Source organism: Lutjanus erythropterus, chromosome 3, assembly GCF_056507025.1.
Source record: "Lutjanus erythropterus isolate fLutEry1 chromosome 3, fLutEry1.hap2, whole genome shotgun sequence".
In the NCBI taxonomy this organism is placed as follows: Eukaryota; Metazoa; Chordata; class Actinopteri; order Lutjaniformes; family Lutjanidae; genus Lutjanus; species Lutjanus erythropterus.
Genome location: NC_139319.1, coordinates 25990653 through 26009151, shown reverse-complemented (window position 1 = coordinate 26009151; position 18499 = coordinate 25990653). Strand labels below are relative to the sequence as shown.

Below are 18499 nucleotides of genomic sequence, written 5' to 3'. Positions count from 1 at the left end.
CCACAAAACGGGCAAAACATCACTCGGTCGCCGTCCATCTCCGTCCACTGACAACATCAACAACTCGAATTGGACCGCTCCCATTATCACTTCCGGGTCAACCCCAGATCTGGGATGTTCCTTTTCCAGTTGACTGTATTTGTAAATTTGTCTCAGCGCTTGTAAAAGTGTTTTGTGTCTTGTTAATTTGTTTTCTGAAATGTAAATTTGTTTCAGGACTTGTAAATGTGTTATGGTAATGGAATTTTGTTTTATGATGTGAAAAATGTTTTCCAAAATGTAAATTTGTCTCAAGCTTTGTAAAAGTGTTTCACATTTTGTAATGTTGGTTTGCACCTCCCAGCCACCATATTAAATAAACCACAGGTATTACAGAAACAAGGTCTGACAGACCTCACAACAACAACAACAACAACAACAACAACAACAACAATAATAATAATAATAATAATACAGTTCAATACTTGAAATTGAGTTGAATGTAATAATTGGAATAACTGGAAGAGAAGACTTTTATAAAATAAACTGTTGATCATTTGTTTATTGTAATGGAGAGCACATGCTCTCAACATAATGTATTTTCCGTAATCTTTATTTATTCTGTGGTATTCACACCTTAACTGTTAACCTCTGGCACAAAAACATTGTGGGATTTTGTATGGCTGTGAGTCACAGCTTAGAGCGTACATCCTGACCTCAGTTCAAAACCACCTGTTTCCAGGTTTCAGTCTGCTTTTAACCACTGTCATCCTGCTTCAGACTTGATTCTTTGTTTTTTTTTCTTATTTATAAAAACACACTGTTTGTTTGTTTTTTAGCTAAATTTATATAACCATATTATAAATACTAGTAAATGACCAGCTCATTTTTCAGATCAACCAAAGGAGGATTAAATTAATTTAAAAATGTGCTTGGCTTTGATACAGCAGCCTCCCCCTGTCTATAATAGTATTACTAAAATAATACACTATAGTCTAATAATACTATAAAATACACCACTAATACTATACTATACCGTATTATAGTATACCATAATTCATGTAATATTCACAGCACCATCCAGCTGGTTACACTTCACTTCAGTTAAGCGCCTCACTACTTCTTTACACTTACCACATGCGTGCATTTTAAAAATGTGGAGCGGAAACATCTGAGGGTCTTCAAACCACAACCTGTGCAGGATGGCTGAATAGTTTTTACTCTGAGTGGTGACATCACGCCTGTGTGTTTTGCCCAATTTGAATGAACTGTCTAGTCCAGGGGTCTGCAACCTTTATGAACAAAAGAGCCATTTTTGGCCAAAAAATGGAAAAAATCTGTCTGGAGCCGCAACTATTAAATTCTCTCTTTTCCCTGTAGACTTTTTTTGGCAGTCATAGCTTATGAGATTCAAGAAGACAAGTCACCATCACAATTTAGAGGAAAAGACACCGAACCATAGACACAGTCTTTGATGCATATGTTAGTTGATGAAATATTAACACTTTTTTGAAATTTGGTGTACAACATACTGCAATAGATTTTTGAGTTTTGTGCCCAACATTTACAAACTTTCTGCTGACCTTTAGTTGAGATAATTTACTATTCTTCCTTAGATAAATTTATAGTAAAAGTTAATAAAATTAAAATTCAAATATTTAAATTTATCTAAAGCAGAAAAGTAAATTATCTGAACAAAAGATCAGTAGTTGGTAAAACCTTTTCAAACTGAAGAATTTGACTTAAAACGGATGTATGTAGTATGTTGGCTTGAAAGTTTGAGCTGTCTCAACTTTTTCATCGACCTACAACAATGAAACATGCAAAATATTTAAAAAATATATATAATGTTATTCATTTCCATGTAATTTTTTGCCAGAGCCACAGGGAGCCACTAGAGAGAAGCTAAAGAGTCACATGTGGCTCTGGAGCCTCAGGTTGCAGACCTGACAAATAAGTGTGAATCACAGTGCCTCCAATAGAGGGAGGCAGCATCCCGTGTTCAATTTATGTGCCTTCAGCTAGAATCTAAAAGGCTGTGTTTAATTATTTGAAGAGGATAATCTTTCATATTGGAACATGTTTGGTGTCTTGGAGGGAAGTGTAGTCCTTCCCCTTCAAATTTTATAAATTGTTTCATTGCTATTTGTACCAAGATTAGCTACTGTACTTTGTACAAAGCTGTATTCTGTGGTTATTTGACGGCTCTGACTTGTTAGTAGCAGTGAATTTCTGCCACACCTGTTGAAAAACTATTTTTTATCACAACTTAAAGGAACAGTTCACCCCAAAATCAAAAAATACATATCATATTTTTTCTCTTACCTCTTGTGCTATGTATGTATCTAGATTGAGTTAGGGTTGGCTGCCAAATATGATTGAACTAAATGGCTTTGACTTGACTTGTAGTGTTCACAGCAGCTAAAAAAAAATCAATTTGAAAAATTCAATATCAGTGTCTCTTTCAGGAAATCATGACCCGGTTAGTCATGATAATCCACAGATTTCACTGTGAGCAGTTTCATGTAGGAACTACATTCTTTCTGCAGTAGAATCGACCAGAACTACTTTCTGTCAGCTAGAGGAGGCGCTGGTGTGCATTTTTATGAATCTGTTTTTGTTTGTTTTTTTTTGCCACTTTGAGCACCTCACTTCAAGTGCCATTACATTTGAGCGAAGGCAGACATCTTGTAAGACCAGTATCTCCAGAACTCTGCAACTCACACCAAAACAATCTGGATGTATTCTTCTTGGCAGTAGCATGTGCTGACAGGAGTGTCAGAGTTTCAGTGAGAATATTTTTTTTAACAGATCCATTTATGTTACTTGCATATTAAAATTAGAAAAAAGATTAGAGGGGATTCTTTGATTCTGAGATATATCTAAGGTGCATCACTGATGTGTAAGATGTGTCAGACTGAGGTTTTGAACACAGGCTCACTACATCATCTGGAAGATACCCCTTGTGAAGAACAGAACAGCTCCTGCAGTGAGACACACATGCACTCTGTTACTGCACAGTATCAGTAAATTATTTCACTTAATTCATTCAGCCATGATGGCCTGTCATCATGGAAACCATGATTAAATTTTCAGCCACACAGTACAGCTTTGTGCTTAATGTTGCCTTAGTATTGGCATTAAAACACACCCAATGAAAGTGAAAGTAAAAAAGAACCAGCCCTGACAAAATGTAGCAAAACATTTATTTAGACACAGTGTGTGATGTGTTGAACATGCTGTTGTGTATGCAAGCACACTTCTTCTTCTTCTTCTTTACGGTTTATGTTATGTTGTTTTTCCAGTCTAGTCATCATTAAAGAAAAAACAACCACTTCCTTCCCAGGGCACTGTCCCCACACTCTATTATATTTTTGTCCTCTACCCATTCTTTTTTCTATAGTTGTGTCATCATTTCTTGTCTTTCTTGTGTAAAATGTCCTGCAGGATATGAGTATATGTACTACTCTTTCAGCCTTGGCGCACTGATGAAAAAAACTAGCTGAATGTTTCCGCCTTTTGTTGCATTAACCCAACAATGCTGGCACTGTTGATTTACCTTTCTCCACACTATGACTTTCGCCTCTGATGTTGGTCATTTCACACTGACTTCTATGGTTCTTTTTCGACTCCTTCTTTTGCCATTTTGTCTGCTCTCTCATTTCCTCGAATACCTAAATGTGCTGAGACACACATGAATATGATAGTTTCCCCTTGTCTAACCATTCTTGAATTACTAAATAACACTTCATACAACAGATCCTGATGATTTCTGGCTGTCTCAGTTTTAATATTCGTAAGAGCTGACATAGAATTACTGTATATTAATATATTCCTGCAGCTGACCTGCTCAATTAACACGGCATAAAATTCAACAGCATATATACTCAGACAGACATTCTCTTCTTTAATCCTACTTGATAACTTGGCACAGCAACCACAGCCCCTGTTGCATCTGTTTGTGGATCCTTTGATCCATCTGTAAAAATCTGAAGACTGTCTTTATACTTAGCTCTATATAGTTATATTATCAGCATTCTTGGTCCTTTTCTTAATCTTAAATGACTCCAGATCTACACACTGATTTCCTAACACCTACACCGCTCTAACAGGCCGCACTACTGTTGCTCTTATCCAATTCTTTCTTATATACTAAACTACTATCTTGTACTATTTGATCTCCTGTCCAGCTCCTGTCATCCTGCATCTTTAGGACCCATGCAGGGAAACCAGAATAACAGAAGTTTCTGCAGCACTTTAATGATTTTGACATGAAAACTTATGTCTTCTGGTGTCACAAATAGCTCATGAAGAAATGTGATTATAAGCATTATTAGTATTATTAGACTGTAAATCACCACATATTCTGAAAAATGACACAAACAGATAGAAACAGGATGAGAAGGTGTCTGGTACAGTGATGATTCAGAGATGATTACTTTTGAATCAGTGTCACACACTTTTTAATGACTAATCACAGAAAAATACCTGCTGTGACATCCTTACTGTGTAGTGTCATGTACAGGGATCTACAGATAATAAAATAAAACACAGTTACATGATGAGATGCAACATAATGCACCATCTAGTGTCAGCGTCTAATACTTTATAATAAGATCATTTCATTCCAAAGAGTTGTGGCATCACACAAAGCAGCAGTTTGTCTTTTTTTATTCACAGTATACTGGACACACATTCATAAACAGCTGTGTGTATATTATTGTGCAAATAACAGTAGTGCAAGTAAATAAATAGCCTAAGTAAGCAAACATGTTATTGAAAGTAGCAACTTTAGCAACTGTTAGGAAAAGAAATAAAGGAAATCTTTGAGCCACAACAATATTTGGCTTTCAGCACAAATAATGTGATCTAATCAATGAATTAATGCAAACAAAAGGTGGCTTAGGAAAACAACATAATTTGAAAAAATACATGTAGATATTGATATTTTAGTAGATATTAAGCAGAAATAATCAGGATAAATTATGGATTGTGTTGGTCTAACTACTGAAATTATATAAATGTTTCTGTTTAAACTTGTATATCGTTGATTTTTAAGAAAATCAAAATATGTTTTTGTACATTTCAAATGAGAATAATTTAATAACTTGAAAACATCACATCATGGGATCAATGAAGTTTCAAACACATGCATTTAAAACAGCTACTTCACCTGAAAACAGTCTTAGTTTCATATCTGAAGCTCACACGCCAGTTGATTCTTTAAAACTGCAGGTTTCCAGCATTGTTTAAAAACACAAGGCTCACATCACTGACTCAACACGATCCCCATTTAAAACACAGGCTCTTGTCCTTTTGCTTCCTTTGGGTTATTGGGCTCCACACACCAATAAATTGATTCAATTATACTTTACAATGTATAAAATACAAATTTTCTGTATAATTGTAATATTAAATGCTGGATATATTACTTTGATATTGTGCAATGAAGTTTAAATCTGTCAACAAGATATACTGTGGCTGACAATAACATTTTTTAAAAATATACGACTTATCAAAAGAACCGTATTTTCTCTGAAGTCTGCTGGAAACTGTCCGACTTGACTGCAGCTTTTTGTCTCCAGCTCGTGCTGCGGCCGATTTCGTCTGCTCTCCAGGAGGCGCAGTTCCGCAGTTCCCGAACCTGATTTTTCAGTTCCTCTCCTCCGTCCTCGCGTCTCTTCCTCGGATCTCTCTCATATCCTCGCGGTTAAGCATTCCTTCCACTTTTACAGTAGTGTTTACGTTGCTGTTGATCGGGACAGACCCGTGGCAAACCCGCTAAACGAGAGAAAACGTCTCTAAAAGGGCTTTGCACCCTGTTGCGCAGGAATTTGTGGAGAAGCACCGGAAACAGTAACAAATCGGTTCACATCCTTTTCAGATTATTCGCGTCCCAGGAACAATACTGGAACAACAGGACATAGTTCAACAGGCCTTCTACCGACAAATGTTGTGATTTTCTTGCAGAGGGGCGTCTACGGTAAGTTGACGTGTGTGTTATGAAGTTTGAGATGTGAGCATGTTTTTACATGTTGAGGCAGTTTGGGAAGTCTGTCTTAACACCACGAATAGAAGAGATGAAATATAGTTGTTATGCAGGGAGGCGATGTGTAATGTGTCATGTACTGCACAAATCATTGTCATTACTGCTGATGATATTTTTAAGACTAAAAAACACAATCAATACAACATATTTTCAGATTGTTGGTGTAGTCAGGCTGTGCCACATGACACTATATTTTTCTTTATGTGAACGTGTTACAACACAAAGTAAACTGATCTTCAACAGGGATGTGCAGCAACTTGGTGTTCCCCACAAAACTGACCAAGATGTTAAAGGGATAGTACAGATTATTTGAAGTGGGGTACGTGGTTCTTATCAATATATTAATTAAAGGAATTGCTGGTCAGCGTGACCCCAGTTTGGAGAAGCAGAAAGGAGTACTAGTGTTAAAGATAAGCAATTTACTGCATCAGTCATGTTAAGTCACAGACCACTGGAGTTTGGAGTTGCTGGTCTGTTGCTGCCTTGATCTGTTAATTTGTGTTACTGCGTGAATTTTGTGTTTTAAAAGGATTGTTCGGATTCACCAAAGTCACATAAAACAAACCATCTAACAGATCGAGGCAACAGCTTCCAGGTTCTGTGAGGTAAAATGACTAATTTGGTTGTGGAGTTTGGTTGGAATATTATGCCAACTTTTAGCTGTATCTTTGGGTTGGCCCTTTGTTTGGATCTAAGATGTGGTGTATGCTGTAAGTTTATTCTAAATTCATAACAACTATAAAAATATTGGCCACACTGGTAGGATGTGTATCTTTATTAATTTTACATTCATGTCATATAGACATTCACTGCATCTGAGTATTGATGATTAGGGATGTGAAATTAGCAGGATCCCGTCATGTTTTTGTTTACTGGGTCCCATCCCATAGTGTGAATTTTATTTAATTTTTTAAATTTGCAACTGGTGAATATTTATTTTAATATATATCTGTTTAATTATTTTAATTACGTTAAGCAGGTGAATGCACCTCTGCAGGTAGGTTTGGATTGGTATATCTACCCTAGCTCTTTGCACACTTAGATGACAGGTGGATCTCGATAAAATAAAGTGAATGAAATCATAAGCCCTCCTGTAACTGTCTGAGAGACAATTGAGTTTGTTTATTTTACATTTTTTAAAAAGAAAACAATTTCATTTATATTTTTATTCAAAATAGTTAAAATGTATTTAAAATGTATTGTTGTTTATGTACATTTATTTGGTTAAGAGAAATGGTCGCGTAATAGAGGTCAGAGGTCGCGCCCATGGCATTATGGGTTGGGGGAATGCCTCATGGCTACAGAGCAGAGCGCAACCATGGCTGCAGAGCAGAGAGAGGAAAAATGAAGGGAGATTACACGCGACCCAAAAAAACTACAATCTGCATGGTCCAAGAGGCGCACACGGTATTTATTCTTAAATTTATTTGTTTTGTATGTTTAACGTGTGTGACCTTTTAAAGAACAACCTTTCTGTTGTTGTGCTAGCTTGCAGGGACCCGTCTATGATGTGATGTTCATATGAAGGTCTACTTTTGAGCCTGCCTGGACATTTATTAATAGACTTTGAGAGACTTTCAATTATAATTATTTGTTTTTTAAATGCTGTTTTTATATGTTTTATTTTATAGTTTTCACGGTGTCTACGGAGGATGGAAATTAAAACTTTTAAAAGACATCAGTATGATTCGTGGCCATTATTTCTTGGACCGGTGTAGTTACACCTCCCCTTAAGATGTTATATCCCTAGAGATCATATTTCAAGCAATTTCATGAGCTATGTAAGATTTTTTTGGGATGACCACTGTCCCAGACTTAACTGTAAGAAGCTGCAGTAGAGGGGGCTTAGGTTTACCAAGTTTGTTAGGCAGGGCACCACTATGGTTTTCAATCCAGAGCTCTCTTTTTAACATGTAATCCCCTTTTGCTGATATCTACCGAGTTATCCCCAAGGGCTACCTTGTTAATCCCTTGTCTATTTAATGTCAGGCTAACACACACAGGCTAACTTCAGCCAATCAGATCAACTCACTTTCACTGAAGCTAGCTGGAAGAAGAGTGAAAACATCTTTTCCACTGATAAAAGCTTATATCTTCTTTGAATGAAGAAATACTCTCCAGTTCTGATATAACTGATTGCATCTCTGCCATTGTTTGTTCAAAACAAGTTGTTTCTATGGATGCTTCTAGCATCCAGCACACCTAAAGCCATGCCTGTAGCTGCCAGTAGTCCCTCCTAGGACACTGATTGGCTTGAACCACCTCTGTTGTGGACACAAACAGATAGCTAGGAGTCTGACAAGATGGATTCCTGTGTCCTGTGTTCTGGTGCAGCTGAAAGAATAAAGCTAAAACTGCACTACACAAATGTACTGTAAGGACAAAGGCAGCAGTCTGTGACATCATGGATCCTTAGCTCAGAATAAAATCTATACATTGTCCTTATTTATAACACTGTGACTCTGTGGACATGAAGGCAGCTGTCAAGTTATCAACCCGTCCTCCTGCACGGAAACTTTTACCACACATTACTGTAGTAATTATTGTATAATTTGTATAAGACATGGATCAGTGAACAATCATTTATCATATCATAGTGGTTGCAGTTGATACTATACAATTTCAGCTGCAGCAGAATCATCCTCACTCAGACATATTCACATCATCTCCAACATGATATAACTATGATAGGAATGTTCCATCAGTGTGACTAATCATCATAACAAACTCAGAATTTTCATTAATTGAATTGTTCATTTTTACTGTAATTTCAGGTAAATGAACATGGTCTCCATTGGTATCCCTCTTTTTATCGTCACTGTCAGTTATATCACTGCAAATAAAGGTAAGTTCTGCCATAATGTGAGAGTGTAAATGTATAAAATGCTGCTTGCTACTGATGTAACTTGTCATTAAAGAACACATTTCCTCCTACAGCTTTTGTAACAGTGCAATGCAAGACTGAAAACACGGGACAGTATGGCCATAAGTCACTGCTGGAGTGTGTTGTCAGAGCCACTCAAGAGGCAACAAACCCACAATTCCAGGTGGTGACTTGGAAGAAAGTGGGAGTTGAGGAGCCCTTGGTGGTTTTTCACAGAGGGAACACCAAAATGGCGTCAGGCTATTCCTTTGCTGAGCCGTCCTGGAACGACAAGAACATGAATGTATACTTGCTCATCACCAACACTGCTGTACATGACGAGGGGGTTTATACATGTGCGGTGCTGACAAACATTGGTTCTGCCTCCACCGACATCAGTCTTAAAGTCACAGGTGAGAACCTTCAGCCATGGTTGACCACTGAGGCATTTTGACACCTGTTTGGCACAGAGACGACCAGTTTGAGACGGGAATTTATCTTCAAAACTAGTTCCAACCAACTCACCTTAAAGCTGAACAATGAGTGAAGTTGTTTTAATTTCTGTGAATATTTATACATGCCAGTTACACACAGAAATAATTGACTATCCTGGCCTATCACATTGGTATTTACAATACACAGTATCAGTATCAGTGTTTGAAGCAACATGACTGTAAGTTCAGTTACATAAACAATCTTGATTTGGTGGTGAAATCAGTCTTGATGCTGGGAAGGTGGCGTGCAATGATTCTAAATAAAAAATAAGAATTCTCCTCAAATGCATTAAAACTATAGTACTGAGCCTGTTTTTTTCCCCAATGTAAAAAGTAGAAAATACAGATATTTGTGTTAACATGTAGGGGAGAAAAGTAAAAAGTTGTCAGAAAAATAAATACTCAAGCACAGATACTGTATGGTAGTATTTTTTTCAGTACAGTAGTACAATACAGTATTTGCACTTGGATCTCTGGGGCTTGCTGCGCCCCGTCTCCCCGGTTTCTTTCTCCCTGTCTTTGTTTGATCTGTTGACTTTATTCATTAGCAGGATGTTTTATAAAGTTGTCCAAAAATACAACTCACATTTTGTTTTGTTTTTTTATTAATACTTCAGGGAGTAACAGTGGCAGTAAAACTGTATTTTGGCCCGTTTTCTCATTATTTATCTTGCTTATGACATGTTGTACTTAAAAGTACTTGTCAAATATCCTGATCACTAAGTAATTCTGCAATACTTTATTGGTGTCATTTGATTGACGTCATGGTGCAATGTTCAGCGTAATGATCGTGTTTGTTTTCCATTTTCTCTTTGCAGCCAAATACAATGCACCAACTATAAAAGCCATCCTTGAGACAATTGATCAGAATACAGAAGGTACCCTGGTGTGTGAATCTGATGGAGGCTATCCAGCAGGTACACTTCGTTGGTTTGATCATGACGGCGGGGAGTGGTCAAGGAGCGCTGAAATGGAGGTGAAGCAGACAGACAAAGATCTGTTTCAGCTCACTAGCAAGCTGACTTTGCTGCAAGGATCCATCTTCTCCCAGTATACATGCATAGTGTACAATGTCAGCGGGGGAAAAGAGGATGAGGTCACATTTCTGATAAAAGACTCTCCAGAACATAGAGGTATATGTTTTTTCTAAAACCTTTTTGCTTAATCCTGCTTCACACAAAGAAATATCACACAGTAATTTCTGCCACAGTTACATGCAAGCTGAAATTAGAAATAACATGGATGTCACTTCTAAACACACTTACGTTTAGGATTGCTCAACAGAGAGGAACCTGAACTACAAGCCAGCTGTAGCATGTATTTTATGGTTGGTACAGGAGGTTGTAGAGGACTTAATTTTCTGACAGAAACCAAAGAGTGAAAATAAAAGTGTTAGGAGCATGTTGGCTTTGGGGGGGGGGGGGGGGTTTCACAGCTGCCATGTACAGTGAAAGGTCATGTATCATTAGCTGATCTGTATCTGTAGTTCAGTCCTGGTGCTGCATGCCCGCCATCTTGTTTTCATATTGCTTTGTGTAGTCCAAGGTTAGTGTCTTTAAGTCACAGTTGAGAACCTTCAGCCATGGTTGACCACTGAGGCATTTTTACACCTGTTTGGCGCAGAGAGACGACCAGTTTGAGAAAGGAATTTATCTTCAAAACTAGTTCCAACCAACTTATCTTAAAGCTGAACAATGAGTGAAGTTGTTTCTATTTCTGTGAATATTTATACATGCCAGTTACACACAGAAATAATTGACTATCCTGGACTATCACATTGGTATTTACAATTCACAGTATCAGTATCAGTGTTTGAAGCAACATGACTGTTACTTCAGTTACATAAACAATCTTGATTTAGGATCGCTAAAGTTAAAGATAATTTTAATTTTGTAAGACTCTTCTGGTGTCATTTAATTGATATTAACAGCTTAATAATTTTTGCTTTCCATTTTTTTCTTTGCATCCTCCGTTGATCCAGACCCACATTGGCGAAACACATCTTCACACAAAGGTATGTGTTTTAGGTCAGAGGTCATCATTTTCAAAGCAGCCACTGTGGGGTCTGGACATTCAAATTCAATAAACAAAATTTAATTAGGCCTAGTTACCTTATTGTTATTTAATGTTTTCACTTTCTTACAAAATAATAAAACTAAAAACTAGAAAATGCTGTCAGACCTCTGTCAAAGGGACTCCAACATGTTAATGAATGTCTGTTACATTAAAACCTTTTCCAAATGAGTTCTCACAATCAGGGATGCTGCCAGGGATTTTGAACCCCATGAAAAAATATAATATTGGGCTCCCATAAATTAGCCTTATAGACTACATTGCTATAACAAACCACATATGTAAACCTACTGACAATCCCACATCTTAATAATAAATTAAACAGAGGGCAGGGTCAGTGCAGGTACAGACACCACCTCACACTTCCTGTGGGTCATAAATGATGATTTAGAGGGATTCTTTTTATGGAGTCAGTGGATGTTTTTTTTTTTGTTTTTTAGGAAAATCCTTCATAGCATGCTTTTAAATAGGAACCCAGGTCTCCAGGATCCAAAGAAGACATTAGCGTTAATTAAATACATTTTGCTGATGATGCTTTTGACACAGTAAAATATTCATATGCAAGACTTTTATTTGTAATATAGTACTTTTACATCATGGTATTATTTCTTTCATTAGTTCAAAGCTCTGAATATTGAATAGATCTCAGTGATCTGCCCCCAGGGGACCACATCTGTCACTTATTTAGAGCCATCGAATGAGCTTGTCTATCAACACACAAAGATGATATCTTCCTTCTTTTAGTTTTGGAGGTCCTCTGCATCAGGTCCATGGAGAATTTTTGTCATTTTGCAAATTTTAAAGTTAAAAAATACTGTTAAATGCTAACATTAGATGGAATGCTACAGAAAGCAAGATTGAAGATTGTACATTTCACTAGCAAGGATCACACCACAAAAAATTGCAGTTAAGGATTTTAATGAACATTTAGAGGGATAGGAAGTCGATGGTGAATGAATGTAGGAGGGGAGGGGTGAAGATGGATGGAGGGGTGAAGATGGATGGAGGATGTTGTCAGCCAGACTGGTCTGGAGGGTACGCTGAATGTTGGGCAGAGTGAGTGTTTTTCGCCTGAGCTGGTTATGGATCCCCAGACTTTACCTAGAATGAGACATGGGAGAGATGTGCGCTAGATGGAATCAGAGGGGATGAAATGAGAAGGGGAGATGATGAAGAAGAGGAGAAAGGGTGGGTCAAGAGATCTGAGACAAACAGGGCTGCATGGGTTAGTCAGGTATAAGTAAGCTTGTCAGATGATTAGAGGTGTGGTTGAGGTGTGACCCTGCTCCTGAAGCTAAGTTAACTAATTAACTTCATTTTATTTGGTGTAACCCATGTTTGCTTTTTTGTCATATCATTAAGACCCAAAGCCCTATGACAACAACAACCCAATCATCATCATCATCATCTCCGTCGTCAGTACGCTGATAACCATGACGGCCATCCTGTTGATCGTCCTGGGGGTGAGTTCTGACGTCCACACACCTCTTTGTCCCTGAACTTAAAGTAGCTCTGCCAGCTTTATCAGTCTATCATGATGCATTCTATCAAACAACGTAACTGCTGTACATAAAAAGTTTGCCCCACTGACATCTTCTGCTCACATGCAGACTATATAGAAATACTGATTACACATTCTTACCTTTACCCGCTTTACTCACCTTTTACTCATCCATGCAGTTACTGCACTTTCATGGAAAAATCATTGTAGAAAATCACTAAAAGATCACTGGAGAAGCACTCTCAATGACTCTGCTTTCTCCTAGAGGAAAACTAGTGTTGCCAGTGGGCAGTTATAGGGCTGATGACCTTTAGTTGGTTCCTTTTCACTGATTATAGATGTGTAACTAATTGCTTTTTCCAATTAAAAACACAATTAAAATTACTTAACTTTAAATGGGCTTGTTACTCGTTTCTTTTTTCTTACCTGAAAATAGTGGACAACTGTAGAGGAGTGCAGACATATCAGACAAACATAGCCCGTCATAATCTAACATTACCTGACCTTACAGTGGCACATGACAGTTCATGCAATGACAGCTTGCTTTTCGTCATTGTATAATATAAACATAGATGTTATATATGAAACCAGACAGGGCATTGCCACTTAGCCTTGCTTCCAATCTTTTCCCAGTGGCTGTTTGTGGCATGGCAGTGAAAAACTCCACTGTGGCCCAAAAAGCATTTCTTAATAAGGCTCCATTATAAAAGGGATGTGTGACAGAACACCTACAACTGGAAACAAGGTCAATTATGACTCTTTTTAGTATGAATATTTGATCCATGGAAGTTTTATGTTTGCGAAACTTAACTCAAGCTGAGATAAACGATCTAAAAATCTGTGTCGTCATCAGGGGCGGATCCAGGTTAATTTTAGTGGGGGGGCAGATATTTTTTTGGGGGGGGCACCGAAAAGTTATAAGAAAACATGAAAGCTGCTACCGACCTCTCGCTTTTACAAAGTATTTTTCATGTTTTTATTGGCTCTTTAACCCAATAGGAAAGGTGTATATGACCTTTTCATTTTGGACTTAACATTAAAATTATGGTGGACATGTTTCCTTGTTTATGTGAATTACAACAACATCATCATCTGCAACATCTGCCTGTTATGTAAAACTGGTAAGCTCAACAATAGTATCCTAAGGACAATTAAGTGACAAATATTGTGCAAGAACAACACTATTTACAACCCTGTCAATTTTTACTTCTTAGAATGTTTACTGCCAATTATCACACATAAAATAAGAAATAATATTCTGTACTTTTAGCAACCAGTTCTCAGCTGTATACCACAAACATCATAGGGTTCTGTATACTAATCAGTCTTAATCAAAATGAGTACTACCCAATACATCACAGTGAACAATAATCTTTATCCTTCACCTGTAATAAAATAATCTTAAATGTTCTGTGCAGTAATGTAAGTTTTAACATAATAATAAAACAAAATACAATAAGCAGCACTCTATACATTTTATAGTAAACCTGAGAACAATAATAAACAGTAACAATACTCCATATTCTTAAATCATTTATTAGTGCACAGCTCAGTAAACATCATAGTGTTCTGCATAGAAATCAGAAAAAGCAGCTCTCAATATACTTTCACAGTGAGCAATATTATTTACTCTTAATAAGTACCTGGTGCTCAGCTCTGGTCCTTAAGCATTTTAGTGTTGTGCACAGTAATCAGTCTTAATCAGAATAAGCATCAGTACATTTTCATAGTGCAATTTCAAAGTTCTCTTTTTTAGAGGTAAAAACACTTCAAAACTGTATTTTGCGATGCTGCTAAATGGTGCATTAATTACATTTTGTGTTGAATAATCACCTTGGGGACCTTTAGGTATAGCAAATATAGGCAGGGCTGGTACATGTCTGCTGCTGCTGCCATCCGATTCTGAACAGTCATCAAGGTCAGAAGTATCCGGCTCCTCCACTGGTGCACCTAAAGGTATGGATTGAAACAGAGTTCATACCTCTTTAACCAATGTTATATTAAAAAAAAATAAAATTTTACAATGTGGCATTAATTGGAGACATTTAGCAAAGACAATTAAAAACTGCTCAGAATTCAGTGCCATCAGTTTAGTCATTTAGAGTAGGTAATTTAATCATTTAATTCACCCAACTATGACAGAGCAACAAATAAATAATATTATATGGTATAAGTACAAGTGCATCACTTTTCTCATATCCGTATTTTCACCTGGAGGTTCATGGTTGCTGCTCTGGCTCAACAACACATGATGGTCCCTGGCTGCATTCAGGCTGACCCTGGCCCTGTCTGTAGCTGTCAGTGCTGTCAGTCTGACCTGCACTGACCTACTGACTTCTTTTTAATGAAAAAGTTCTGAATGTCTCCTCTCCGTTTCATTGTCTGTCAAACATATCACGAAAAAAATAATATTTATTTAATTATGCTCAACTTCAATTTAAGTAGTTGAAAAGAAACTGAAATGTTGAATAAATTAACAGAACAAAATCGTGGATAACCTAATTTAGCTAAGGTTTAGCTAAAGATAACACAGGCATGTTCACTATTAGCTGTGAAGATAGCATTAATTAGCACATTTTCAGTTTGAGGCACAAGTCTTCAAGCTTCGGACATGAATTTATAGTAGGAATACATGCCTAATTTCTTTCTCTTTATTCCTCAAACGACACGAACATTTTCCATGCAAATGGAGGCAAGTAGATTTTAACAGTAGTTTGCACAGGGGTTAGCCAAACTTCATGAAATTTAAAACTAATATAGTCTTCTTACCGCAAAGGTGCAAAACTGCTCGCCTTCTCCTCCGGCATCGGCAAATATTTTCAAAGCTTCTTCAAATCCAAACCAAATGCACGGTACCAGTCAAAACATCTTTGGTGCATTCTGTTGCAGTCGGACAACGAATTCGCGTTCCGGAGCGTCGGAAATCGGATTAAATCATGTAAATTTCCAATGAAAATTGGGGGGGTCACACAGGGTGGCCAATCAGATCACGGGGTGGGGCCCCACGGAAGATCCGCCACTGGTCGTCATCACAATGTAAAGTCTATGGGCCATGTGGGAACTTGCACCCAGAGAAGTGCAAGTACACCCAGAGGCTAGAAAACCTTTTAGGAGTTTGTGTCAGGCAAGCAATTCTAAGTGGACTGAATGAGCTCCATCTATCTAGTTCATTAAAATACAGCTATGAATGTAAACTGTTCATTACTTGCAACACCAGATTAACATGTATGTCCAACAACATCTGAGGTCTTATTCTTTCAGATAGTCAGTGAAGTATAGCTTAAACCTAAGAATGTCAGTTGTTGCTGCCTACAGGTGTCTTGGGGTGTTAATAACTCCTGTCAGTAATAATGGGTGCAATGATTCATAAAACTCTTGTCTCTTGTCATGAGAATTATACAGCTACATGTGCATTAATAAGAGAACAGAAGTAGACATTTAAAAAGAAAGCAAAAGTTACTTTCACAAGTAGGTAATTACTTGTATTTGCAGTAATTGGTGAAATAATTCAGTTACTTTTGAGAGAAGTAACTGTAACCTATTAATACATTTCAGTAACTTGCCCGAAACTGTGAAAAACAACAATTAAGAATTAACAATTGTACAAAATTCAGCTTTTAATTTCTTCCTTAAAAGGGCTTATAATGAATGTAATTTTGTGATCTCTGTGAACATCTTCATGCTATATTGACAAATAATAGTGATATTTCTCTACCAACAGGTGAAATGGCGGAATAGAAACAGAGACAAAACAACATCTGTCCAGCAGATCTCAAAGGATTACTTGTCTAAAGATATGACCAAGAATGACCTTGACTCTGAAGGAGCTCTAGGGCGCTCCATACAGAGCCTGTACAATTTTTAGCATTACACAATCTTCTTGCACTTCTTACATAGAGCCATGGTTATTGTACATCTGATCTTTTGTAACCAAACCACTTCCACACTACTGATGATGCTTCTCTTTTTGGACATAACTCCCCCACTGTAATACTGTCATCATCAGAATATGGATTTCTAATATTGGAATATTGCCATTATCAGTTTTATGTGTGCGTGCGTGCGTGCGTGCGTGCGTGTGTGTGTGTGTGTGTGTGTGTGTGTGTGTGTGTGTGTGTGTGTGTGTGTGTGTGTATGTATCCATATATTTTATGCTATCTTTTATACTAAGCAGTATTTAAAAAGCAAAACAAAACAACAACAAAAAAACAATGTATATTCTAGTCTGTCTGTATCTGCAGAGGCTCTGCACTCTGCCTGCATTTATGTTCTCATTATTTTTTGTGTTTCGATGTTTCTGAGTGTCAGCCTTTGGGCAGTGGTTTGTAACCTCCAGACAATAATAACAGTGTTTGAGGGTGGGATTCTATGAAAACGTAGCGACCATTGGTTACGCCACTGTCTCCGTCACACAAAAAGAGCTGAGGAGAAACACAGTCCACTGATGTCATATGTTTGTTAAGCTGATAGAGAGGTGAGGCCCCTCCCCCTCTGGTGAATCACCATGGGATCATGAACTAGAGTCAATGGCGAGAGAGTATTTTTTGATTCCGTTTGAATTGTGCCATGCAGTACACATGATATTTCTCAATTTAAAAGATATTTTTACAAAACAAAGTTGCCGTCCAGCAGTTTTGTGCAACAGATTTGTTTGTTCTTGCCTGATAAAATAACAAGGAGTCACTGGATAACACACTTCAGGTAAGATAACGTTACAAGGGACCACCATGGTTGTGTTGGTGACATATATTGTGTGAGACAGAGATGTAGTTCACTGAGCGGTTTCACACAAGACTAAACTACGACAACCCTACCACAAATTGCAAAGTTCTTGCCTTGTAATCAAGTAGCAACAAGTAAGCTATTAGACTTTGATCAGTCCAAGTGGGACACCAGCATCCTCTTTCAGTGAGGCTTGCACACAATCCAGCAGTATCAAAAGCCCTGGTCCATATGACAAAAATGAGGTATCAGATATGGTTGTAACCCCTCATTGTGGGTTTATAAGGTGATCAAAGCAACATTTAAGCATCAAAGTTTGGTTGTGTCCCAATGTGTTGTACTTTTTTGTTGTACTTATTTAATTTTCCCTTGTGTTGTTATTTATTGTGTTGTTGTGAGGCTGCTGTAAGCCCGTACTCGGGCTGTGCGATTGCCTCTAAATTTCAAATTGTAGATTGTCATTGCTCTAGATTGCCAATACACGATTAAATTGGCAAAGGGGCAGGGGCGGCACGTGTCCTTGGCACGTGTCTTATGTTGATCGCTACCAGTCAGCAACACTGCCAACACTGACACTGCTGTGGCTTTGGTGGCAAAGAAAAACACCACATCTCCAATTTGGGAGTTTTTTGGGTTTATCCCAGATGCCAGAGGTGAGCTGACGGACACAACAAAGCCTATCTGCAAAATATGCAACAAATGTGTGTCCGTGAAAAATGTTCAGACAACCAATTTATTTGCGCACCTTTGTCTTCATCATCCTGCTGAAGCCACAAAACTCCCGATCCCCCAAGCTAGCACTTCAAGCACTGCAGGTT

General features: G+C 37.6%; 1 protein-coding gene and 1 long non-coding RNA gene across 2 annotated transcripts; both read left to right on the top strand.

The window, feature by feature from the left end:
• The first annotated feature begins 8806 nt into the window (after positions 1-8806).
• On the top strand, positions 8807-10587 carry LOC146330126 (titin-like). The gene is made up of 3 exons (XM_084715613.1): positions 8807-8882; positions 8966-9304; positions 10204-10587. Exons 1-3 carry the CDS (start codon positions 8807-8809, stop codon positions 10533-10535), a joined length of 747 nt encoding a protein of 248 aa, XP_084571739.1. The 3' UTR covers positions 10536-10587.
• A 709-nt stretch (positions 10588-11296) lies between these two features.
• Positions 11297-17006, top strand: LOC146330125 (uncharacterized). The gene is made up of 3 exons (XR_014769848.1): positions 11297-11399; positions 12821-12921; positions 16681-17006. It is a non-coding gene; the product is annotated as an uncharacterized LOC146330125 (long non-coding RNA).
• The last annotated feature ends 1493 nt before the right edge of the window (positions 17007-18499 follow it).